This window comes from Scleropages formosus, chromosome 10 (genome assembly GCF_900964775.1).
Source record: "Scleropages formosus chromosome 10, fSclFor1.1, whole genome shotgun sequence".
NCBI classification, from domain to species: Eukaryota; Metazoa; Chordata; class Actinopteri; order Osteoglossiformes; family Osteoglossidae; genus Scleropages; species Scleropages formosus.
Window position 1 is genome coordinate 3,715,709 of NC_041815.1, and position 27,076 is coordinate 3,742,784.

Here is a 27,076-nt window from a genome sequence, read left to right on the forward strand (position 1 = left end):
GGATACCTGAGCAGATGTTTGTCCTGATAATGTGGGCAAACAAATAATAAACACTAGAGTTCTGGAGATGCAGAAGGGGTCTCTTATAACAGTATTTTCATTAGCAAGACACCATAAAAAATCCCTGGTGAATTATCCATCACACTTGTATCATCCTAAAATAACCTCATGCCAAGATTTACCCAATGCATAAAGGATATCTTATTCAAAATGAGTGCAATATTTCCCAGCCTTTGACCTGTAAGAGGAAAGAAATATTTCAAGACAGTTTTCATTACAGGTTATTTGCTGTGCATCACTGTCAGGTTAGCTTGTCCATGTCAGACATAAACACACTAGATGTGCTTAGTGCTATTACTTATAAAGTACCATTTACATTTATCTGATGCTTTTCTCAAAAATGACAATTATTTACCTATTCATAGAGCTTGGTAATTTTACTGGAGCAATTTTAAGTACCTTGCTCAAGGGTACTACAGCTGGAGATGGGAATTGAGCATGCAAACTCTGGGTCCAAAGGCACCAGCTGTAACTACTACACTACCAGCTATTCCTGCTGTATTATGATAGAAAATTATGCATTTTCATAATCTAAACCAACTTTTTGCTCATTACTAAGTGTATTTACAGATGAAACTTGTTCCAAAAACCCAGCAGTACAAGGTCACGTCCACTACACCAGCTGTAGCCTTACTATACAATATTCCCTTGCATGACAGCATCCCTGAGAAAATCCTTGCCATTTGCACTGACTGACTTAAAGGACACTAATTTTTCAGAAAAGCACCATTTGTCACACTTCTCTAGCTATATACAATAAAGCTATTGATGTCAACAGAAATGACCATGATTAGGATCACAAGCAAAAAAAAACACAACCCCACTTGACCCTTTCCTCATTTGCTCTTAGGAAGCAAGATTATTCTTTCTTGTAAAGCAAAAAAAAATCACAACCTGAAGAATATTCAGAAAGTGTTACAATGTTCGTCATGTTTCATTGCAGTTTTGCTTAGCTGACACTTCAGTCCAAATCCACAATTTCATCCATTTACAGAGCTGGATATTTTAATGGATCAATTTAAGTTAAATGTCTTGCTCCAGGGTCAAGCAGCAGCAGAAAACCACAACTGTTTTACTGAGGACTTGTGCCTGCTCTCCCCAGCATTTGCATTGCAATTTTTTTCTTGTTAAATGCCTTCAAGCCTTTTAATCTCCATAAGCCTAAAGGTGAGTCTTAGAGAAAGTCTGAATTCCTGATTTACATTTAAAATGCTAGCTGAGGTAAATCACTGCCCGAATTGCTCTAAGTACCAAAACAAATCAAATTCATCATACATTTCAGCCCATGGAGAGAAGGGGTATTCATCCCATCCCCTATTAGCCATTTAGTTGTGTAAGACCATCAAGTAAATTTTTTAAACTGCTGATTCACCTCTGCTCATTTTGGTCAGCACCTCACAGAAATCATGAATACAGTTTTGTTCAGTTTTGTTTTTTACAAAAAGATTTTACTTTAGAAGCATTCAGAATGTCAACAAAAACAGCTGCATTTTTATTCTTGCAATTACAGTGGTATTCAAAGTACAGCAAAAGACCTCATGTTACGGCAAAAGTTGAATATTAAAAAACAAAACAAAAATACATCTGCAAACAAACAACTACCCCACATAAAATAAGATTTTGTGCTGTGCATCAACTGGAATCCCGATTCCTGCATGTTGTTTCACAACCAGTGCCAGGCAACGGCCAAGTGGTTCATGAACTACCACTAAAGTAAGAAACGTAGGGCTAAGACACTTCTGTAGTGTTAACTTTACAAAAAAAGGAGGGGGGGGGGGGGGGGGAGGGGAAACCTGTACAGCTTAAAAACATCTGATATACACAGCCTAACACTTTGTTTTGCATTTTCTTATTTGGAGAAATGAGTGTACATAAGGGGAAAGGGAGACCAAATGATATTAAACAAGAACCTAGGCTCTATGCTTAGCGAATTTATTCATCATCATCATCTTCCTCTTCATCCTCCTCATCATCCTCATCCTCCTCATCATCGTCATCCTCATCGTCATCTTTTTTCTTTGCCTTTGTTGCTGTGGCAGGAGCTGGCTTGCCTTTGCCACGGTAGGCCGCAATGTCCTAAAGAGAATACAATTTATCAGAACCAGAAGAGGGGTAAAGACTTGGTCAAATTGCTTCTGACATGGTTCAGTTATATAAATGGCTGATACAGTGAATATATACAATCAGGTTTGTTGTAAGCTTTAAAAGCCAAAAAGCAAAAAGAAAACCATTCTGAGCTACATGTCCTACAGAAGACAACTTCCACTAATTAAAAAGTAACCTAAAAAAATTCCAAAAATCAGTGACCACTGTTCTAGACAAGTGCTGAGCTTAACATAAGACCTATTACGGCTCTTTGCACAAAGCGAATACGTACTTTTTGTGCTACTTAAAACTGTCCAGATACCACCAAAAACAGTTTACATCTAGCAAGGAAATTAGCAATTTCAACCACTTGCCTTATCATATTTCTCCTTCAGTTTAGCTGCCTTCTTCTCATATGGCTGCTTGTCTTCTGCAGATGTGCTGTTCCACATCTCTCCCAGCTTCTTTGCTATGTCTCCAATAGACAGTCCAGGATTCTCACTCTTGATTTTTGGGCGATGGTCAGCACAGAATATGAAGAATGCAGATCTGAGACCAAATCAATATACACAGTGTATTTAGTAAGTCTTCCTGAAGTACATCAAACACTAATTTTCACAAAATATTTGAGGCAAAGTAATGTACATACGGGGGTCTCTTAGGAGCATTGGGATCTTTTGTTCGCTTCTTCTTCTCGCCCTTTGGTGGGACATAGTTCTTCATTTCCCTCTCATAACGGACCTTGTCTTGCTTGGCCAACTCTTCAAATTTTGCCTTTTCCTTGGCAGACATTGTCTGAAAGAGAAGTTACTTTCTAAGGCAATTTAACCATTCAAAGATCAAACTCCAACTATGGCATTAATCCCACCATGTTCTGAGCCTATATCTAGCAACCAGCATTGAATTAAAGTGAGTAAAGTTAATCTAACCAGCTGTATACCCTGCTGGTCCCTCACATATGACAATGCAAAAGACTGACAAACAATCAAAATTTCATAGTGTCACTTCTTTATCAAATGTATGTTTTTTCTGCTAGCTGTGTGCTCATTATGTTCTTACCTTCCATCGCTCAGAGCACTTCTTAGAGAACTCTGAGAAGTTGACGCTGGCATCTGGGTGTTTCTTCTTATGCTCCTCCCTGCAAGTCTGCACAAAGTAGGCATAGGACGACATCTTGCCTCTCGGCTTCTTCGGATCTTTTCCCATCTTTGCCACTTCAATCTGGTTAGAAGCAAAAACACTGTGGCAAACTGCCCCACTGTATTTAACTTGTCAAACCACAAAAAGATGATATCATTTTACATGTATCATACTGTAAAAGACTTAATTTATTCACTTTCATTAAGAAAAATAGTTACTGTCTGAACAAAAGGGCTTGAAATACACTTTGTACAGCACTTGAGTAAATAAGCTCTCACTGAGAAATTCAGCATGACTGTATAGTTGATCATTCTTAAGGCACACTGCATATATAATCTTGCTTTTGGTCACTTTGGAATATTTGCTAGATTAATTATGTATAATCTGACAATAAATACAATGTAATCAGTGCTTTCCTAATTACACTTTATTCTAAGCAAACAAAAATGCATTGTGTGCCAATAGATAGGGGCATGAATGAGGTAAAGGTCAGCACAGAAGGCAAATGACATATATATACACACACATACAGTACAGTTATGTGCATGTGTGTATATATACATACACACAGCTAGTCACAAAAAATACTCAGGGCAAGGACTTATACTATTACTTGCATGTACTGTATTTCAGAAAACATTGATAAGGACTCCATATCCACCATCCTGCCAAAATACAGCTTCAGGATGCCACCTCAGGATGCCCTTCAATATTCCCAAACTAAACTGCAGTCCCTTTCCATGTTCCATCAAAGGCTAAGAATGTGTCTGTGCAATAAACACACCTTTTTTTATTTATTTATTTATTTATTTTTTTTAAAGTACAAAGTTGTCTGAAATTTACTTATACCATTTGATTAATTTGAGAAAATCTGTTTCATTTTGAGAGGGCGCGGTGGCTGCCGGGGTAGTCCCTGGTTCCCTGTGACCTCGCTCGGGACAAGCGTTTTCAGCATGTGTATGTGTGCGTGTGTTTTATTTTGTAGCTGTGTAACACACAAAATTAAAGCATGAGACCAGTTTTAAAAACTAAACATGAAATAGTTACTGTCTTATGAATATATCATTAATAAGTCAGTAACAATTCCATTTGTTCCATCTTCTACCATTACAACCATGTAAATCTTGTGGAAAAAGAGCATATTTACAAAAATTGGTGTACTACAAAGATGTGTTCCCAAATAACTGGAAGCACATTCAAACTAAGGCTTAACGCCAGAAAGTCACATTCTGAACAATGAATTTATTTTAAATGGTGCTGATTTCTGAGGCTTAAATTCTTATTATAGCCCATGTTGTTATGTACCTAGTATATGATGGTTCCTGAAAGGAATATACATTTTCCTCTTCTTAGTGTGTGCATGTGTACATATGTAGTATGAGAGAGAGATGGGGAGAGCTTTGGGACCAGTACACAGTACCTCCTAACCTTCCATTGTTATACATTAATTATGTACACATTTAGTCTCTTACCCCCCTAAAGCTAATATCCAAACTGTTACAATACCTGCTGTGTAAACAAAACCTTAAGATGAAGTCCTAGTACGCCTGAAAAAATAAATCACTAATAAACACTAAAAATGTATGCATATTTCTGCTTAACTTGAGAACAAACAATTTACACTTACTGCTTTTTGTGTTAAACTTCGTTAAATAAGTACAAATATCAAAATGTTTTTTTTTTTTTTTTTTTTTTTTTTTTAAAGTTAAAATTTGTTCGTTTCCTAATGCGAAAACCCGCTTTAAGCGCCGGCGTTTCGGGGTAGCGAACCCGGCCGTGTCAGGCAGCTGGCGGCCGTCATGGCGCCTCCGACGGCGGCGAGCGCCGAAAGGAGGTCAGCGCGCCGACGGACTGTTTCTCCTTCCATTTTGTGAGAAAGGCTTCTTCATGAGAGAAAGTCCCCTTCAAATGTCTCCGCCCGCCTCCTCCGCTCATTTCAACAGGCGAAATGTTTCCGAAAGAGCCTTCGGCCGATCCCTTCCCTCCGCGACGCCCGTTCACCCATAGCGGTGTGTTAACGGTGCTCAGCTCCACTCTATATGTGTTACAGTGAGCGATTCCGCTTGCCGCCCGCGTCGCCGAGCCCGGACTGCGGCGTGTCGGGCTGCGGCCATCGCAGGGAACATGGCTCCTTCCCTTTGTGTCGCTGCTCAGCCATTACACGCAGGGCACGCTGAACGAGATCGCCCGCCTTCTCCCAAGAAAACGTCGCCTCATTAAAACTTCACTCACCACACACCGAAAGCAAACTGGATTATATAAATGTATACATTTTCCCCATTCCGCCGCTCGAGATTTGTGCTCTTCGGGAAAAAAAAAGCTTTTTCAAAAAGTTGAGCCCAGCGTGCGTTATCTGCGTAGCTTCCGTCATCGTCGTACTGGTGATCGTTCTTGAACGAACTCAAAATGCTATACCAGCGCAGGATCCGCTATTTGCGTACTAGGGTTCTCTTTAAAGTAAGAAAACTAAATCGGTCCATCTACGTACAAGCGCTGTCTTTAAAAGTTATACAGAGAGTACGTTTTTGACGTAGGCCTCGTTATCTGCTTACACACGCCGCCAGTTTAGAAGTCGAGACGACAGTGCGCGCTTAGCGTAGCCTCCGCCATTTGCGTACTGGCTCAGCATTCGGTTCCTATCTGTGATAATAGTCAGCCATATTACACTGGCTTTAGAGAGGAATATTGTCTTCGCGTATTCATTATTTCCTTCATGGGTTCCTCTTGGGAAAACAAAAGAACTTATGAATTCTATCACTAAATTAATGATGTTACATCTTATATGAGACATAATGGCCGATTTACGAGCAGGTTGCGTCGTCGTAGCGGCTCAGTCAGACAGGATTCCCGTCCACCGTCCAAGCCCAGCGGCCAGTTCAGCGACCGAATATCACAGCACAACTTAGCTTAGCTAGCTTCTCACTTTTCAACGCAATCCCTCTTACTAGGGAAGCTGTTATTCATAAACAATAAGAACCATGCATGCCATCACACATTGTGTCTTCAATTATTAAAACTGAATAATGTAATGTTAAAAATATTATACACTCGCTGAATCTGACACCGCTTTCTCGACACAGCAAATGCAATTTTATTAGTAATGTGGTCGAAATATTTATATAAGCAGTATGGACGTATGTTTTTATTTTAGCAAACGTTACTTATTTAAAAATCACGTCGTTTGCTAGTACTAGTAGATTATCAAGCTCTAGCCTAATCTATCCTGTTTTGACTGGTTCACGAAGGAGCGGAAAAAACTCCCTGCTTCACATTTACATTATTATACAGCGATATATAATTTCACATTCCTAAAATGTTCCTTATGTAATTTTTTTTTCCTCAGTGTTTAGCTCGCTACAGGTTTACGTACCGATAGCAGGCGTGTTAACGACTCACTTACCCAAGGCTCGTCACTCTCTGTTAGTGCAGTGCAATGGCTGTGTGTGAGCAATAGCTATACGCAGTACCCTCCGTCTTCAGCCTCCAACAGTACTCTCATGGCCTCCGTAGAGCTTCTCTCCTATTGGCTTCCGCCAACTCTACGGCTGTTTTGATTCGCCCTCCACTTTTCATTGTCCTAATCTGAAACGGGACATGATTGGCTGTCGTCTGCAAAACGTCACCAAAATTTTAGAAGGCGCGTTTATACGAAAAAAGATCTTACACGGACTATAGGCTGGATGCTTCGAGTGTGTAAGAGTCTGTCACAGTGCAGACCGCTCTATAGTACACTTACTGAGAACAGCGCCTTGACTGCAATTCGCACAATATATAGAGTGTCGGTGGGAAGTATGACACATCATTGTGCTGCACTTTAAAGTCATGCGGACAGTTTAAAATACGCTTGATGAAACCGTTTATGTTAACTGAATACTTTATTAGCATATGACAGAAGAGCATTCAACATACATTTTAAAAGGTAGTTTGCTTACGTAATGTGGTCAGCTTGTTTATCAACAGTTCGAAGAAACATCTGTGACAGTATAATCTTTCTGTTTTGGCAGTGCCTAACAACAATAGTATGTTTGACTTAATGAACGTTGCCTAAATAAGACCCAGTCAATACAGCGAAGTGTGATTCTAAGACCTGCTCCGAACAGTTGTTTTGACTGATGATTGCATTACCTGCGCTGGGTTTTTCCTGTAAATATTTTACCGTCCTGAACTTTTTGCGTTGTTTGGGACTTATTTGCGCTCCAGCGGCGGTTTGCGCGCTCCCGACTGCAGCGCGCTGGGGGCGTGGCCACGAGTTTTCGCCGGTTGCTGTTTGTACTTTTAAAGTTTTATGTTATTAAGACGTCGTCATGGACACCTACATGGCGAAGTAAAGGACGCTGGTGCATGGTAACTTGTGCTAACAAGAAATAAGCGGTATCCATCATTTGTATCATTTAATTAAACAATTAACGGTATCGTGGTGGAAAGCACCGTTACACAAACATTTTAAGAATCATACAAGTTTGTTTCTTTCAAATTCAAGAAAGTATAATTTACAGTAGCTATGACTACGACTGGCTCTTTTCAATACAGAATATGTTTCAGGTATAAAAGAGGTCTGAATTAGTATTTTAATATGTAGTTTCTGGAGCAACAAGAGACAGTTTGAAAGATGACAGGTGTATGTCACAGAAATTACAGAATGTTTTTATGTGTCAAGAGGAATAACGTAGAAACTCAAATCCTCAACAAAGAAAATCTTCATCTTAAAAGCAGAAAAAGTGTGCAATGATACAAAACAGCCTAGTTGTTAAAGCATAAACCCTTCCATTGAAATTCGCCACAGGATTCAATTAATAACCGTGTGAATCCCTTCAACAAAAACTGTACATTCATTGTCTGTATATTGTGAAACTAGCAAACATTTCGTCCGTGTATGAACAGCTCACTTTGCAGAAAGTGTTTGTGTGTAAAAAGTATACGCTGATGATGTGTGATGAAAAACTGGACGCATGAACAGTAATGAATGAGTCTATATGGGCTGTGTGTAGAATGAGTTACAGTCAAAGGATCCCTTGAGCTACGCTCTTGTCCACACCTGTCTAGCGTTTATACAGCATTGATATATAATGTATATATATATATAAATCTCAATGTATCTCTATATACAGATGCTCCTCGACTAAAGATGGAGTCACGTTCCGATAAACCCATCGTAAGTCGAAAAAGAAAGCTGTACGGCACCTACCGAACATCACTGCCTAGCCTACTTTAACGTGCTCAGGACACTTACTTACCATAGACAACAGGTGAGGCAAATTTCTCTAAAACAAAAGCCTATTGTTCGTAGACATGATGGGATGTAGAAACACAAAATTAAAAAAAAAAAAAAACGCTTTCAACGCAGTATCGGTTGTTTACACTCGTTAGTCAGTGTGATCTCTACAGAGACCGCGAGCGTGGTTGAGTGGATGCTACGGCTCGCTGCTATTGTCCAGCATCTGGAGAGAGTATCCTTCCACATATCGCAAGAGCGGGAACAGGTCGAAATTCAAAATTCGAGGTATATAGAGTCTACCGAATGCGTATCGCTATCACAACGTCATAACTTAGAAAAGTCGTAAGTAGTGGAGCATCTCAGATCTGTGTGTATAGGCTTACACAGTTCTATATGCTTAGCACTATATAGAAGCAGCACTGATTATCCTGATTCATTTATTCATTTGCACGACTATTGCTTTGCATTTGAATATTCCATATAGACGTAACACGAAAACTGGAGGGCATTCAGTCATAATGAGAAAATAAAACTTTTGTCATGTGAATATACTGTACCATCTATGAGCCCAACGGTATGACGTTTGTAGCAAGACATGGATGTACAATCACTGGGGAACAATAAAGAAATAGCGCCATCGTGTGGAATTTTGCCAACAGTCACTAACTCCTGTAAAGTCATTTTACTTTTACTTTATTGCTGTTGTTTCCATTCATCCATTATCATTAACCACTTGTTCAACTGAGGATGCCAGTGTATCACAGGGCAAAAGATAAACACACACACAAAGTGTAATTTAAAAAAACTTTGTGTGTGTGTGGGGGCTTAAGAGGAAACCACTGAAAATATGTAAAGTCCGCACAGATTGAGCCGGACTGAAATCCACATCGGAAATCCACAGGCCAGGGGGTGTGAGGCAGCACCGTGCCCCTGCCCTATTGCTGTTAATAGATGGAAGTAGGAAAGCATGGCCATCTTGTAAATTGCGAGTGTTTCTTGTTTCCTTGAAATTTAAATCTTGTTTGATGACAATTGTGTTTCTATTAACAGTGTACCTCCTAATAAGCTATCTCACAAGGTGTTAACTGCATATTTATGATACAGCATTTTTCCTGATCTGGCTTTCGCTGAAATGTCCGTGTTTTATGATAAATTAATATTTATAGTCTTTGGTATATTGTTTAAGGGGGGCACGGTGGCGTAGTGGATTTAGCCAGGTCCTGGTCTCTGGCAGATCTGGGGTTCGAGTCCTGCTCGGTGTGCCTTGCCATGGGCTAGCGTCCCATTCAGGGTGTGTGCCCTCCCCCTCCAGCGTCATGCCATGTTGCCGGGTTAGGCTCCAGTTCGCTGCAACCCCGCTTGGGACGAGGGGCCTCAGCCTGTCTGTGTGTGTGTTTATGACCATTCTGATTCATACTCATTGTGTAACAACTCAAAGTTATACAATGATCCTGGAAATAACTGTTTACTCCTTTACATTCCAAACAGTGATAAAATTCATAACGTTTCGGAATGCTTTATCTTACACTTCTCTTGGTAAGTTTGTGAAAATCCAGGACTGCAATTTTTGGTTTTCCACATTTAGGGTTTCTATTCAAATCTGCAATAAAAAAGAATACAAAATTAATCAAAATACGAGACTAGAATAATGCCTCCTTTAGTAAAAATTCTCTGCTGTCAACACTACAATGGCAAAAAAATTCTAGTTCATTTTGCTTGATCTTTTTTATACCCTGCAGGCTACATACAAAACTTTTCAATAAGTATTGAATATTACTAATATACTGGCTCGTCATGTTATAAATATTTGTTACGAATTTTTGAAGAAATTTTTTTTTTTAAATAGTGTTTTATTTGCTATTCTATTTTCTAAAAATTCTTAGTGCCCTTTGTGAAAGCTGTCACATCCCACGGGGTTACTGCCCCTCCTGGTCACAGGCAGCACCACTCAGTGCCGCTAGGGAACACTCACGTATCAGCTCACAGTCTCATAGGACACAGAGGTATAAAAGGAGCCAGCGGAGCAGAACCGATTGCGGATTCTTAATCAGCGGTTCCATTGTGCTCTCCTGGCAATTAGTAGTCTCTTGTTCCCTCAGTCTGTTTCCTAGGTGTTCGTGTTCCAGTCCCGAGTGCCCGTCCTGTCAGTTCCTGCCTCGTTCTCCAGTTCTGGTCCAGCGTTCCAGTCCGGTATTTCATCACGTCTCAGGGTTCGAGTCATACTCACAGAGTAGCGTTTCACCGTTCACCGTAATTCAAACACCGTGTGTGTTTCCTGGTCTCGTGTTTCCTGTTTCACTTCCACAGAGCGTCTTACAGTCTGCAGAGTGCACTTTTAACGTCACTGCATGCGAGTTCATTTCACGTTTCGTCCGTGTTTGGACGTAATAGCAACGCGTGTCCATGTCGGACTCCCGTCCGGACGCTACAGAATCCACCTGCTATGACTTCAGCAGAATGGCGTGAAATGGTAGAGCTGACAAAGAAGGCGAACCAAGAACAACTCACGGTTTGTACAAACGTCGCTCACCACATAACGGATCGCTTGGTGTGGTTGACAACTCATCAGTTGACACGGGCATGGTGCCAGTCCGACCAGTTCACAAGCGCATTACTGGCAGGCATGTCCTCCTGCTGCCGCCTCGTGTCCCCGCACTGAGCATGCAGCTGCTCTATGACAGTGAGCCAGCACAAGTACGCCACACTGTCAGCTATGTACCGCTCGAATAACACTGCATCAGACAGGGATCAATACGACTCAGTAACGGGCGTCAGAGAGGAGGAAAGGAGGCACCGTTTTCTGCAACACTTGTGCTTTCACTGTGGAGCTACGGATCACGTTCAGGTTTCCAGTCCAGTGCAGCCATCCCGTGGATCCTCACGGACCGACTTACTGGTGAGTGATGTATCTCTCGGTACTTCCCTGTTGATATTACCAGTTACATTATCCTGGGGTTGGCAGCGCCAGGAAACAAAAGTTATGGTAGACAGTGGCTCTGTGGGCAATTTCATAGATTATGATATTGCTGCATCCTGGGGCTTGCCCTGTGTCCCATGCTCTAAACCCCTGGCTATTAAAGCTATTAATGGTGCTCCAATCGGGTCTGGGCGTGTAGAGCAGCACACAGAACCTGTTACTCTGCAGGTAGGGCCTCTCCATAGGGAACAGATATGGTTTTATCTGATTAAGTCCCCCGATCACCCCATTATTCTGGGATATCTGTGGTTAGTCACCCATGATCCTGTTATTTCTTGGAGTACTGGAAAACTGCTTTCTTGGGGAAAGCAGTGTCCCAAACACACACACACACACACACACACACATTTTCAGAACCGCTTGTCCCTTACGGGGTCACGGGGAACCGGAGCCTACCCGGCAACACAGGGCGTAAGGCCGGAGGGGGAAGGGGACACACCCAGGACGGGACGCCAGTCCGCCGCAAGGCACTCCAAGCGGGACTCGAACCCCAGACCCACCGGAGAGCAGGACTGCGGTCCAACCCACTGCGCCACCGCACCCCCTGTGTCCCAAACAACATCTGGATATGTCTTGTAATGCCACATCCATAGAGAGGTCTAATGCAGATCTGCTCCTGCAGATTCTGAGGGAGTATGCAGACCTAGCGGAGGTGTTTAGCAAACGCAAGGCTGCCGAGCTGCCCACTCATAGACCTTGGGATTGTGCTATAGCGCTTTTGCCTGGCACCACACCCCCTAGGGGACGGGTGTACCCTCTTTCCCAACCTGAACATCAGGCAATGGAGGCTTATATAGCGGAGGCACTAGAAGCCGGACTAATCCGTCTATCTACTTCTCCAGCTTCTGCTGGCTTTTTCTTTGTTGAGAAAAAAGACAGGGGTTTGCGTCCGTGTATTGATTATCGGGGGCTAAATGCCGTTACTGTGAGTACCCGCACCCCTTGCCTCTTATCACGTTGGCCCTCAAACAGGTTTCTGGTGCTAACATCTTTACAAAACTGGACCTTAGGAGTGCATATAACCTGATTCGGATTAGGGAAGGGGATGAGTGGAAGACTGCTGTTAGCACCGCCCTAGGCCATTATGAGTATCTGGTCATGCCTTTTGGCCTGGCCAATGCGCCTTCCGTATTCCAGGCTTTTGTCAATGAAGTACTCCGAGAGATGATTAATCGCTCAGTGTTGGTGTATCTAGATGATATTCTGATCTTTTCTTGGTTTCGTGAGGAGCATATTATACGTGTCAGGGAGGTGTTGCAAAAGCTAGCAGCGCATAAGCTGTATGTGAAAGGGGAGAAGTGCCAGTTCCATGTAGAATCTGTGGATTTCCTGGGGTACATCCTAACACCCAATGCGGTTACGATGGATCCAAATAAAGGTCTCGGCAGTTCTGTCATGGCCTCAGCCAAAGACTATAAAGGACCTATAACAGTTCCTAGGCTTTGCAAATTTCTACAGGCGCTTCATAAGGAACTTCAGTTCCGTTGCAGCCCCATTGACTGCTCTGTTAAAAGGAGCACCTAGGTGCCTGACCTGGACCCGAGGCTAGTCAAGCCTTTGAAGACCTGAAGAAGCGTTTTACCTCTGCCCCAATCCTGAAGCACCCTGACCCCAAATTGCCCTTTATCATGGAAGTTGATGCATCCAAGGTAGGGGTAGTGCTCTCACAGCACCAGAGAAATCCCCTGAAGCTCTATCCATGTGCACATTTTTCACACAAAATGTCACCTACTGAAAGGAATTATGATGTAAGAAATAGGGAGCTCTTAGCCATAAAGATGGCCTTGGAAGACTGGAGACATTGGTTAGAGGGGGCTACTCACCTGTTTCTAGTGTTGACTGATCATCGGAACCTGGAGTATCTGCAGAAGGCAAAGAGGCTCAACTCTAGACAGGCACGATGGGCCATGTTCTTCACCAGGTTCCGTTTCACAGTGACCTATCGTCCCACCTCCAAGAACGGCAAGGCTGATACCTTGAACAACCGGGACAGCGTATCGCCTCAGCTCTCCCCACCAGACACCATCTTGTCATTGGCGCAGTTTGTGGCTCCCATCTGTTGGGCTTTATTTGACAATATCCAAGCGGCCCAACTTCAAGAACCTGGTCCCAGCGAGCAGCCCCAAACAAAGAATATGTCCCGTCTACCATCCGGTCTGAGCTCCTACTCTGGGCCTATGATGGTCCCAGTACAGGACACCCAGGGGTCAACCGAACGTTGAAGCTCCTCTCTGGACACTTCTGGTGGCCATCCATGAAACAGGACGTCAGAAACTTCGTCCTTGCCTGTACCACATGTGCCTAGTCCAAAGTCCCATGACAGCTGCCAGCAGGGCTCCTTGAACCACTCCCAGTTCTAAACCGTCCATGGTCCCATATAGCAGTGGACTTCATTACTGATCTACCGTGTTCTGATGGAAACGCCACCATACTGGTGGTCATAGATCACTTTTCCAAAGTCTGTCGACTGATCCCACTGAAAGGTCTGCCCACAGCCCTGGAGACTGCAGAACTGTGGTTCCAACATGTCTTCTGGCTGTATGGCCTGCCAGAGGATATTGTCTCAGCCAGGGGACCCCAGTTCACCTCAAGAGTCTGGAAGGCCTTCTTTGTCCGCTTGGGAGGCTCAGTCAGCCTCTCCTCCGGTTATCATCTGCAGTCTAATGGGCAAGTGGAACACCTTAACCAAGAGATGGGACATTACCTGCAAAGTTACTATAATCAGAACCAAGCAGACTGGAGCAGATACCTCCCCTGGGCAGAGTATGCCCAGAACTCCCTGGTCCATTCATCCACAAACTTGATTCCTTTCCAGTGTGTGCTAGGTTACCAGCCTCCACTATTCCCATAGATGATGGAAACCAGGGGGCTGCCAGCGGTGGACGACTGGTACAAGAAGAGTGAATCGGTGTAGGAATCTGCACGTCCATCTCCAGCCAAAAGGAGAAGGCCGGCAAGAGGCGCAGGAATGTATTGTACCAACCGGGGCAGAGAGTGTGGCTGTCCACCCAGGATCTCAAACTGCGTCTGCCCTCAAGGAAGCTTGCCCGTTTCATCGGCCCATTCAAAATACTGAAAAGGATCAACCCAGTTTCTTACCGCCTTCAGTTGCCCCCTCATTATCGTATCTGTCCCACGTTTCATGTCTCACACCTCAAGCCCCACTGTGTTTCCACCCTCCAGAACCCGGCAGTCTCTCCACCTCCACCATTAGATGTGGACGGTTCTCCTGCTTACTCCGTCAGGGACCTCCTAGACTCCAGATGGAGAAGGAGTAAGCTGTACTATCTGGTTGACTGGGAGGGCTATGGGCCAGAGGAGCAGTCTTGGGTAACAGCACAGGACATATTGGACCCAGCTCTTATAGCGGACTTTCATTGGTCTGACCCGGATTGGCCCGCTCCACAATGACAGGGTGGCCGCCTACCCGCCAGCGTCCTGCGGCTGGAGCCACCCCTGGAAAAGGGGGGGGGAGATACTGTCACGTCCCACGGGGTTACTGCCCCTCCTGGTCAGAAGCGGCACCACTCAGTGCCGCTAGGGAACACCCACGTATCAGCTCACAGTCTCATAGGACACGGAGGTATAAAAGGAGCCAGCGGAGCAGAACCGATTGCGGATTCTTAATCAGTGGTTCCATTGTGCTCTCTTGGCGATTAGTAGTCTCTTGTTCCCTCAGTCTGTTTCCTAGGTGTTCATGTTCCAGTCCCGAGTGCCCATCCTGTCAGTTCCTGCCTCTTGTTCTCCAGTTCTGGTCCAGCGTTCCAGTCCGGTATTTCATCACGTCTTGGGGTTCCAGTCATACTCAGAGTAGCGTTTCACTGTTCACCGTAGTTCAAACACCGTGTGTGTTTCCTGGTCTCGCGCTTCTTGTTTCACTTCCACCGAGTGTCTTACAGTCTGCACAGTGCACTTTTAACATCACCCTGCACGTGAGGTCATTTTACGTTTCGTCCATGTTTGGACGTAATAGCAACGTGCGTCCGTGTCAAGACTCCCATCCGGACGTTACACAAGCAACCTGTTTTATCGCATCTAGTTGCTAGCCTAGGTGGCAGTGAAACACGCCAAAAATGCTGGACTGGATTAATTCAAAATTTATCTTCATAAAAAGTTTACAGCTTGAGTCCTGGTGTTCATGAGTGTCTGATTAATAACCAGTTGAATTATTGAACTATTTACATTTTGCATTGTATCCTTAAAAGCAGTCAAGTCACTTTTACTGCAAACAGCAGGAACACCTTACCTCTTTGGATTTCATTTGCTTTGTCAGTAACAGAGGGGGGGGGTGTGGTGGTGCAGTGGGTTGGACCGGGTCCTGCTCTCCGGTGGGTCTGGGGTTCGAGTCCCGTTTGGGGTGCCTTGCGGTGGACTGGCGTCCCGTCCTGGGTGTGTCCCCTTCCGCCCTGTGTTGCCGGGTTAGGCTCTGGCTCACCGCGACCCCGAATGGGACAAGCGATTCAGAAAATGTGTGTGTCAGTAACAGTTTTGTTATAAATCAATCGCAGCACTTTTACTGTAAACCAATGGCAACGCCTGTTTACTGTCTGCAGACTTCATCAGTGGATTTCTTTGGTCAATGCTAGTTGTCAGTTGCAATTTTCCCTTAAGTCAATCATATCACATTACTGTGATCCGATAGCAACACCCCCTCATATTTCACTAATTTACTCTGAAAATTGTTGGCTGTCACTCAAGAGACTGCCTTTCAACAGTCAGCTGCAATCATAATGTCTGCCACTAAATCTTTGGTAAAGTGCAATTTAAAAAATTTTATTAACAGACTAAGTTTTCACTTTGGGAAATTGAAAACCATGGAGGAATCCTCAAGCAGCTCTGTTTACGGTGAAAATGTATTCTCTTAAATTCCATGTTTCTGAAAAATCAAGCATTTATGCAGTTAACTTGTCACTTAGATTATGGTCAAACAACTTACAACTGTTTATCCATTTTTTACAGCAGGGTATTTATACTGGAACAATTCAGGGTAAGTGCTTTGTCGAAGAGAACTATAATAGTAGATTTAAATGGTTTTATACTAGCAACGTTCAGGCTGTAAGTAATCACCCTTAACTAGTACACGACGAGGAGGGTTCTCTCAAGTGAGATTCCGCAACTGGGAAATGGTGTAGTGGTGCTCTAAAGCAGGTGCTTCTGGTTGAGGTGCAGGGTGTGGTCGTGGCTGTACCCCTTCCCTCACGGGCGGCTCACTTCCCTATGACTCTTGGAAGGGGGGATGCCGGTTGGCTGGAATAGTCTTTGTGTAAGTCTGAGATAAGAGAAGGGTCTAGGATGTCACAGGCCGAAACTCAGCTGCGTTCCTCCGGCCCATATCCCTCCCCATCCACCAGATTGTACATGTCCTTCCATCGACGCTTGGAGTCTAGGAGGGTGCAGACAATGTAGGCTGGCTCTTCATCCACCTCTAAAAGAGGGGGCTCTAGTGTCCCCTGCGCTGGCTGGAACAAAGAAATCGTGTAGGGCTTTGGCAAGGAGATGTGGAAGGTTGAGCAGATGCACAGATGAGGAGGAAGTTGTAACTGGAGATGAGCCAGAGGATCTTGTAGGGTCCAATGAAGCAAGAGCTGAGTTTCCAGGAGAGCCATACTCTCTGTCCTGGCTGGAATAGCAGGGTGCAAATGGGGTTTGTTGACTTGATGTTTGTAGTGTTGGGTGCTGTGGTGCAGGTGGTCACGGCTGGAGCGCCAGGCATCCTTGCTGTTTTGGTACCAGGCATCGACGGCTGGGATATCAGTGGAGCCTGGATGCCAAGGAATTAGTGGAGGTTGATAACCTAAAAGACACTTTAAGGGGGATAAGCCCATGGTGGAATGAGAAAGGTTGTTTCGAGGATACTCTGCCCATGGTAAAAACCATGACCACTGCTCCTGGTTCCGACTGCAGTAGCTCCAAAGAAACCAGCCAAAGTCTGGGTCATGCGTTCCACTTGACCATTCTCCTGGGGGTGCTACCCCAAGGTGAGGCTGACACGAGACCCCAAGCTTCCGCCAAAAGGCCTTCCATACTCGGTACATGAACTGGGGCCCCCAGTCAGAGACAAGAGGAAGCGGAATGAGGCGGCAAGCTTTGAAGAAGCGATCGACCACCACCAGGACAACGACATTGCCCTAAGGTAGGACGAGAGTCCTTTGGCAACCCAGATGACCTGTGGCTGGAAAATTGTAGGCCCAATGGAGCAGCTGTGGATGCATATCTGCCGGGATGTACTCCATCCCTTCCGGGACTCCTTCAGGCCCTGGATCGTTTTCCTGTGCGGCTCTCAGATCCTACGAAAAACTTGTCACACTGGGACAACAAAACAGGACTTGAGGAGAATGGATTCAGGTTAGGGTAGTCTTTCTCAAAGATGAGGGACAAGGCATTGGGTTTGGTGTTTTTTGATCCCGGTCTATATGGTACTGTGAAACGAAACGGGGTGAAAAACAAGGCCTATTACACTTGACAGGGGTTAAGGCAGAGAGCCATTCGTAGGTATTCCGGATTTCTATGGTCGGTGAGGAGTAGGAATGGGAGCGGCGCCCTCCACCCAATGCCTCCACTGCTCCAGGGCTTATTTAATGGTCAGTAACTCACGATTCCTGATGTTGTAGTTTGGTTCGGTGGGTGACAGCTTACGAGAAAAATAGGCACAAGGTGACCACAGTGCCCACCCTTATGACCGAGGCGTCCACCTCTACCACAAACGGTAGCAAGGGGTCGGGATGCTGAAGCACTGGGGTGGCTCGAAATAACCTTTTGAGGCCCTGAAACGCCTCCATAGCCTTGGGAGACCAGATGAGACTTGTGGTCTTCTCCTTAAGCAAAGACGTGAGAGGTACAACAGAACTGAAGCCCCAAATAAACTGACGGTAGAAGTTAGCAAAACCCAAAAACCGTTTAAGTGGCTTAACTGAGACTGGGGGAGGCTAATCCAGCACTGCCTGGACTGTAGGGTCCACAGCTATCCCATCAGGGTCGAGGAGAAACCCCAGAAAAGAAACTCGCTCTTGATGGAAGAGACACTTCCCTCCCTTAACAAAGAAGCCATTTTCCAAGAACGGGGCTTACTTCCTGATGTACATGCCCTACATGTTCTGGGAGCAACCTGGAGAATATGACTATATCGTTAAGATACAGGAGGAGACGCTTGTTAACCAAATCCCCTATCACGTAGTTGATGAAGGCTTAGAATACAGAAGACGTGTTCACAAGCCCAAAAGGCATTACCAGGTATTCATAGTGCCAAAGGGCGGTACTGGAAGTGGTCTGCCACTTAACGCCCTCCCGAATGCGAATTCGGTTGTAGGCACTGTGGAGATCTAATTTGGTAAACACCCAGGCTCCATGGACCTGCTCCAGAGCCGCTGAAATGAGAGCCAAGGGATGGGGGTACTTAACTGCGACCTCATTCAGGCCACGGTAATCTATTCACGGCCGCAACACCGCCATCCTTTTTGCTGACAAGAAAACACCTGCGGAAGAGGACGAGGTTGACGGCCCAATGATGTCTGAGACCAGTGCCTCAGTTAAATAGTCCTCCATGGCCTTTTGCTCGGGAAAGGATAGGGGATACACTCTGCCCCTATGGGAGAGAGGTTCCTGGTAAGAGGTCAATAGCGCAATCCCAGGTCTGCTCCGTGATGTAGGCCCCCCTACAAACAACACAAATGAAGAAAACCTCAAGATAGGTTTCCATCATTCGTTTGTGCTACATTTGTGTTGTCTATCCATCCATCGTCCACAACCCCTTGACCCAAGAAGAGTCCTGGTGAGCTGGAGTCTTACCCAGCAACACAGGGAGCAAGGCCAAAGAGGGAGGGGACACACCCAGGACAGGAAGCCAGTCCGTCACAGAGCATCCCAAGCAGGGCTCAAACCCCGGACCTGCCACACAGCGGGGAACAGTTGAATCCGCTACGCCACGCCACCGCGCCCCTCATTCATTTGTGCCGTAAAAATGATAATTTATGCCGTTGTTTTTGACATATTACTTTTTTCCCCAGGAAGTGACGTCATTCACCCCCCCCTTACAATGCCAAAGATACTCAAATTCGGGCTCTTTTGTCTGTGTGTCATTTGTGCTGTTTAAACCACGGTTCTGTCTCCTTTAGTTCTGGAGATATTAAAGGTTGTTTACATGGCACGTGACGTCACTCCACCTGCCCTACAACGTTGTAGATACTCAAATTTGGGCTCACCTGTTAGTGTTACATTTGTGCCGATTTATGCCTTTAAAACTGTGGTTCCATCTCTTTCTTTTTACATATAAAGGATAGTATTTTATGTGATGTCACCTGGATCCGTGAAGTTGGGTCCCCTAAAACAACACAAATAAAGAGAAGCATATTTTCCATTACTGCTAAATTTGTGCTGTTCGAACCACGGTTCCATATCTTACTTTTTAAAATATAAAAAAGATAGTATTTCAGAGATCCAGGTGACATCATGAGAAATATTATCCTTTATATTTGGGGCTCTTGATGGAAGTGGCCCTACACGGGGGAGAGAGACATACCGCGGTCCCCACAACACAAGTTTTCTAGCACTCCAGTATGACACAGACCATGTTGCTGCTAGTGTCTTGTGCGTTACTGTATCTGGCTTTAATTTTTTGTTTTTACCCTTCTGACCATGGCACCAAAGCATAAATGTGATGGGCCAAGTGATGGTGATGCATCACAGGAAGGAAAAAAATCACGACTGAAACTAAAGTGGAAATAATAAAGCGATCGAAAAAAGGTGAAATGTCAACGAACAATGGAAAAGCGAACATAAGTTTCTGTAATGTTTTTATACCTACACACATTCTCTCACACTATTATAAATACTGTAGTAACATGATTCTTTCTATGTCTCTATTATAAATAGAGTAGTTGCATTATCTCACACACACACCTTCTGAACCGCTTGTCCCATACGGGGTCGCGGGGAGCCAGAGCCTAACCCGGCAACACAGGGCGTAAGGCTGGAAGGGGAGGGGACACACCCAGGACGGGACGTCAGTCCATCACAAAGCACCCCAAGCGGGACTCGAACCCCAGACCCACCGGAGAGCAGGACCTGGTCCAACCCACTGCGCCACCGCGCCCCCCCTTATTACATAATTCCATTTTATTATTAACTTTAGTATATCCGGAAGCGGGGTGCGGTGGCGCAGGGGGTTGGACCACAGTCCTGCTCTTCGGTGGGTCTGGGGTTTGAGTCCCGCTTGGGGTACCTTGTGACGGACTGGCGTCCCGTCCTGGGTGTGTCCCCTCCCCCTCCGGCCTTACGCCCTGCGTTGCCGGGTAGGCTCCGGTTCCCCCGTGACCCTGTATGGGACAAGCGGTTCTCAAAATGTATGTGTGTATATCCGGAAGCATTTAACGTTTTTTATGCATAGAAAGGTACACAATATACTATGTACTAAGACAAACATTTTACTGATGTTAGACACAAACTAACTGTTCTGACTTGCATACAAATCCGACTTGGACTCAGGAAGGGAACTCGTTCGTAATCCGGGAACTGCCTGTATCTGATTTTGATATCTTCTGAACTCAGGTCAACTTTCAGAGAACTTTTTACTTGAGAAACACACACACACTTTCAGAACCGCTTGTCCCATACGGGGTCACGGGGAACCGGAGCCTAACCCGGCAACTCAGGGCGTAAGGCTGAAGGGGGAGGGGACCCACCCAGGACGGGACGCCAGTCCGTCGCAAGGCACCCCAAGCGGGACTCGAACCCCAGGCCCACCGAAGAGCAGGACTGTGGTCCAACCCACTGCGCCACTGCACCCCCTACTTGAGAAACATCCCCAAAAAAAAAAAAAAAAAAAAAAAAAAAAAAAAAAAAAAAAAACTTATTGAGCACACCCAGCTTTTACTGATTAACAGTGCTTTCACTGTTTCTTACTATTGTACCTACCTCTGACTGGAACTCATCCAAACGTTTTTATTTACTGTCCCAATAAGAGAATGTCAAGTTTACAGTAGGAGAAAATAAGTTTTCAGATTCTAAAAGCCAACATTCCTTTGGTTGTGTTGTGTAGCTTGATGGATTATAATATGATACTTTGAAATAACCTCTAGCTCCATGGCACCCAAACATTGGGAAGGTTCGTGTAGCAACCCAAATCTCTGTGAGGTAACCAGTGATGAGGTAATCAGTGATCAAAATGCTCTTAGTGTAGGTTACAGGTGTATCTGTGGTATAGATTAAATTAATGGGGGACAAGAATTGCATCTCTGGTTTAAGCAACTTTATGCTTAGAACATTTAACAGCTGGTTTTGTATACAGCACTTTGTTGGCAACGTACTATGTGTAAATTGGACAGCTGATTTCCCATGTTATGTGCCTCCCCAAACGACACAAGTGAAAACACACACACAATGTCTATAACCACTTGTCCCGAGCAGGGTCATGGTGAGCAGGAGCCTAACCTGGCAAAACAGGGTGCAAGGCTGGAGGGGACACACTCAGATGGGATGCCAGTCCATCACAAGGCACCCCAGGCAGGACTCAAACCCCAGACCCGCCAGAGAGTGGGACCCGGCCAAGTCTGCTGCGCCACCACACCCCCCTCCCAAGCAGAAACAGAAATGCTCATATGATCTCAGCACTGGGATATTGCACATTTAATATTTCCTTGAATTTCATGAATTCATAGCTGCTGAAGGGACTTCAGCAAAGTTTAGAAGATACCAGGTCTTCATGGAAAAGTCCATCACCTGAACAGGAGTTTAGACACTCATTCTCTACCTCTCCACTTGGGTACACACAAAGGTAAATGACACATTTTCTCCTGTAAACTGTGCTATGAGGCTGAAACTAAAGTTTGTCTGCTTCTTTTGGAGCCATAGCTTTTGGAGACAAACTACCTAGTGGTTTTCCCATTTCAGGGTTATGATGAAATATGGAATTGCACCTTCTTCTAGGAAGAAGAGTTGTTCCTCAGTGTTTTGTGATGAAATGAAACACAGTTATAAGCACCCACAGAAGCTGACAAAGCTGAAGAACAACACCTCCCGTTAGGTATGCAACACTCTGCATGGCACGTACGCCAAAGGCCTAGGTATGCCCTACGTGCAGGTATAGGCATGCCCTACACAGAAGCCTAGTGATGTCAAATGCTGCCTGTCAGCAGAAACAAAATTCAGTATATACAGGATAAGGTGTTACATTCCAATGTTCAAGTCAAGGTCAAAAGTGGCTTTGTCTTTACAACCATACACAGCTGATACAATATACAGTGAAATGAAACATTCCTCCAGGACCATGGAGGTATACGAAAAAAAAGCTACCTACACAATTACTAAACAAAAACAACATTAAGAAAAAACACACACACACACACACACACACACACACACACACACACAGTCTGAACCGCTTGTCCCATACGGGGTCACGGGGAGCCGGAGCCTAATCCAGCACCACAGGGCATAGGGCTGGAGGGGACACACCCAGGACGGGACGCCAGTCCATCACAAGGCACCCCAAGCGGGACTCGAACCCCAGACCCACCGGAGAGCAGGATGAGGTCCAACCCACTAGCGCCACCCCCCCCCCCCCCCCCCCCCGAGTTTAAATATAAACATACTAATTAGCAAAAAATACAGTTGGTCAGTACAGAACAGCTTTCCAATCAGGTGCTGAGGAATGATTTTATTAAATCCTGAACTGAAGTCTATCAACAGCATTTGAACGTATTTGTCCTTTTTGTCCATGTGGGTGAGGGCCAGATGGAGAGTGGTGGCGATGGCGTCGTCTGTTGAGTGCCTGGGACAATACGCGAACTGCAGGGGGTCCAGTGAGGGGGACAGCAGCATCTTAATGTGTCTCATGATGAGCATCTCAAAGCACTTCATGACGATGGATTTGAGTGCGACGGGACAGTAGTCACTGACAGGACACGGGAGACTTCAGCACGGGGACAACAATTACCTCCCAATCAGGTCAGGAATTCATTTTTCATCCAAATACAGTAGTCTTAACTGTGAAAAAAGCTCATAAAAAAGACACTGCGACATTTATTCACGATACACAGGGCAAGATGTTATATCCCATGCGTATTTTCCAACGGCTGTACACAAGGACCCAGTCCAACCATTAACATGAAGCCACAGAGAACAACACCCAGCACAGCCAACATACATCTCGATGACCCGAGACCAAAAAGCTTAACTTCTTCAACCCACCCACCAACGCAAAAACCATCAAAACCAAACCAAACACCAAACCAAGCCCAACCCCCCAACAAAAAACCAGTTAAACCAAACCCACCGGCAAACCAAGCAGTTTGCCCTTGCATAGTGCTACTCTCTCCTGCCCACACAAAACCAATTGTTTTAGGTATACTGCCAAAAAGCAGAGAATTCACAGCTTGCCACTTGCTCTCAAAAACACCTGCTAAACATCTAAGAACTTCCCCAAACTAACCTCACACCCTGACAAAATGTCTCAGCGTCACCACACTGCTACACAATTTACAAGAACCATCACCACCTGCCCATTGCTTAAGATTCTGTGGCGTTGGTAATATGTCATAAGTCGTTCCAATAATAAACTTAAGGTGACTCGCCTCCATCACCTGCTCAACAACCAGCCACCATTTGTCTGCCTCCGGGGCAGCACTCCACAACCATGGCATATGGCCAGAGTCAAACCTTGCCTTCCCTCTCTGCACGTGTCCAACCACATCCAACAACATCAGCACCCCTTTTGTGCTTTGGACTGCATCTCTGGGTTCCACCCCCTACCCGTCTTCACTGACGGCACCACCTTTCTCACAATCTCATCTTTTGACTCCACTAGAGTCAGGTCCAGCCCCACCTTTGCACACTTGTACTCCTCCACCAAACTTGATACCAGCAGCTCCAACATGCCCTTACCATATAACGCTACACTACTTAAACAGCGTGGCATTCCCAGCCACCTTCTTACTGTCGTACTAATAACCCACTCCAGCTTCTCAACTTCCCGGACAGAAAACTTATATACCGTAAGTGGCCACCTAATACATGGCAAGAGCCCAAACTGCAAACACAACAACTTAACTTTGCACGGAGGAGGGACGCATCAGTGCTCTTTATGCCTTCCACAGCCACTTCCCTTAGTGCCACAACCTGCTCCTTATCACTTAGCACAGCACTATACCACCTACCCAAGCTCTTAACTGGCTTCTCCAGAATAGATGGAATCACACACACACACATTTTCCGAACTGCTTGTCCCATACGGGGTCACGGGGAACCAGTGCCTACCTGACAACACAGGGCATAAGGCCAGAGGGGGAGGGGACACACCCAGGATGGGGCGCCAGTCCACCGCAAGGCACCCCAAGCAGGACTCAAACCCCAGACCCACCAGAGAGCAGGACCCAGTCCAACCCACTGCACCACCGCACCCCCATAGATGGAATTACTTCCTCATCAATACAAAACTTCTCCTGCACCACCTTCCCACCAACAATCTAGAGACTCCTTGATTTACCCTGCTTAACCTTCAACTTAGCCCACTTTAAGTTATCATTGAGCTTGGACAACAAACGACGAGTACAAGGAACTGTTATCATATCATCCATAAATGCTCTAATAGGGGGGTAGGTGCGTCCAATCCCGCAGCCTCTCACCACCAACAACCCATTTGGAAGCCTTGGTGTGCTCCAAGCACCCTGGAAGCAATGCTTTCTGCACGGAGGTATCAATCAGCCTGTTGGCTTTCAAGTATGCTACCAACCTCCTTGCCACAGCACTATTTAAAAAAAAAAAAAAAACCCTTCCCTTCAGCACTGAGAAGGCTAATAGGCCTAAACTTGCCTACCCCAACAGCCTCCTTATTACTACACCTAGTGATAAGTGCATTGCAGAAGTATTTTTTTTCCACTCCTTTATGATAGTGCAGCATAATTTGAAACATTTAATACTATCAGTCAGTTCCTTTCTCAATTCTTACTAGTCTCCACAATGGTTCATGATAAGTGCAATCAAGAGACCAAGAAACCACTCAGCACCAAATCCAAACAAACTGGAGGAAAAACAGTGGACAACCATGTAATCTCACATCCCTGCAACCCAGTGAACACCAGCAGCTTTCTGGATGTGCCACGAGAACTGGTAATGCAGAGGTGAGGCCTTCTCTTGCTTTCATTTTACTACACAGCATTCTTTGATTACCATGTGTCTTGAAACTGGAATTTGACTGATGCTTGTTCCTTTACAGATAAACAATTTCTGGAAGCTGCTGTGTAAAGTCCTGCTCCATCCAGTGTTGTACAAGGGATGGAGTATCTGCCTGCTGTCCACTATCAGGTCTCCAAACAAGTGCCAACATGGATATCAGAATAGCTATAACCTCTGTAAATGGCCCAACTTCAACCAACCGAAGTCGAAGTTGAGATTTAATGCAGACTTTCAGGTGTTGATCCATGGACCTAAAAAACACAGCTGTAATAAAATGTAATAAAATGACAGCTTATGTTATCCATTGGGTTAATGACTGTTTCTCAAGCTCTTGGTTATTGCCACACAGTTTCTGTGCCTGTTTAATCATTGTCATGCAGGGGTGTGCTATGGTGCAACAGAGAGCTGTAAATGAGGCATCAATCAATAGGCTGAACTTCAAACCTGATTTAGTAGGGCCTTCTGAAACAAATTCAAATCCATGGTTAGGCTTTGAAAATGGCTTTGCTGATAGTCCTGTTTTCTGTACTCTATAGACTATTTCAGCTGCTTCCTTTGGACCCACTGTACTCATCTTAAAATCCCACTGAGCAAAGTATTTACTCTGCATGGCTATGTTTCAAAGTAAAAAGTTGTTTAAATGGGTTGTTTTGGAAAATATCAGCTAAATGAATAATGTAAGTAATTATATAATAAGATGTGACATCCCACTTGTGGAATTCTTGTGTCTGAGTGCTATTTGCAGTGGACCTGAAGCAGGGGAGATATTAGCCGTTGTAGACCTTGATCCTTGATACGGTTTCATAGTTTGTTTGGAATTTTGAGACACACAGCAGTCCTGGAAAAGTACACAGGTAGCTGCTAGTTAATTTATTATTAGGTTTACACACACACACACACACACACACACACCTGAAACCTCTTGTCCCAAATGGGGGCAAACTGGAGCCTACCCAGCAACACAGGGCGCAAGCCAGGAGGGGGAGGGGACACACCCAGGATGGGACACCAGTCTGTCGCAAGGCACCCCAAGCAGGACTTGAACCCCAGACCCACCAGAGAGGAAGACCCAGACAGACCCGCTGCCCCCCCTGCCAGGTTTAGTTTCTTTCCATTTGCTTTGTTTACAGATGAGACTTCAAGACAAGAAATCTGTTTCTTATATCATCTTGAATGAACTGGGACCTGGAAACGCCCAGCAGCCTTGGAGAACATGAATGTAGCCAGGCGCACCAGGCAAGAAAGGGCCTCTCGATGGCCAAGCAACCTTCTAGCCACAAGATTCAGATGGCAAGGGATGCAGCCTTAAGTGGTGGAGTGAGAGATCTTAAAGCTTGGCCACCACTCACATTCAATTGAGTTCAATTGACCTTGGTGATGTTACCAAGTTTACCATGTTTGACTGACAGACAACACTGTAGTATGGATTCCAT

General features: G+C 45.1%; 1 protein-coding gene and 1 long non-coding RNA gene across 3 annotated transcripts; one reads left to right on the forward strand and one right to left on the reverse strand.

Annotated features, from left to right (window-relative positions):
- Positions 1 to 1,486: 1,486 nt before the first annotated feature.
- hmgb1b (high mobility group box 1b) lies at positions 1,487 to 6,783 on the reverse strand. 2 transcript variants are annotated; one of them, XM_018764860.2, is made up of 5 exons: positions 6,686 to 6,783; positions 3,205 to 3,366; positions 2,795 to 2,940; positions 2,520 to 2,694; positions 1,487 to 2,136 (listed from the first exon to the last, which is right to left on the reverse strand). In XM_018764860.2, exons 2-5 carry the CDS (start codon positions 3,349 to 3,351, stop codon positions 1,993 to 1,995), a joined length of 612 nt encoding a protein of 203 aa, XP_018620376.1. In that variant the 5' UTR covers positions 3,352 to 3,366; positions 6,686 to 6,783; the 3' UTR covers positions 1,487 to 1,992. The 2 variants fall into 2 exon arrangements, with proteins under 2 accessions (XP_018620376.1, XP_018620385.1); XM_018764869.2 differs by lacking the exon at positions 6,686 to 6,783 and adding an exon at positions 5,518 to 6,642.
- Positions 6,784 to 23,129: 16,346 nt separating this feature from the next.
- LOC108941145 (uncharacterized) lies at positions 23,130 to 25,886 on the forward strand. Its single transcript, XR_001966611.1, has 3 exons — positions 23,130 to 23,417; positions 25,420 to 25,588; positions 25,684 to 25,886. It is a non-coding gene; the product is annotated as an uncharacterized LOC108941145 (long non-coding RNA).
- The last annotated feature ends 1,190 nt before the right edge of the window (positions 25,887 to 27,076 follow it).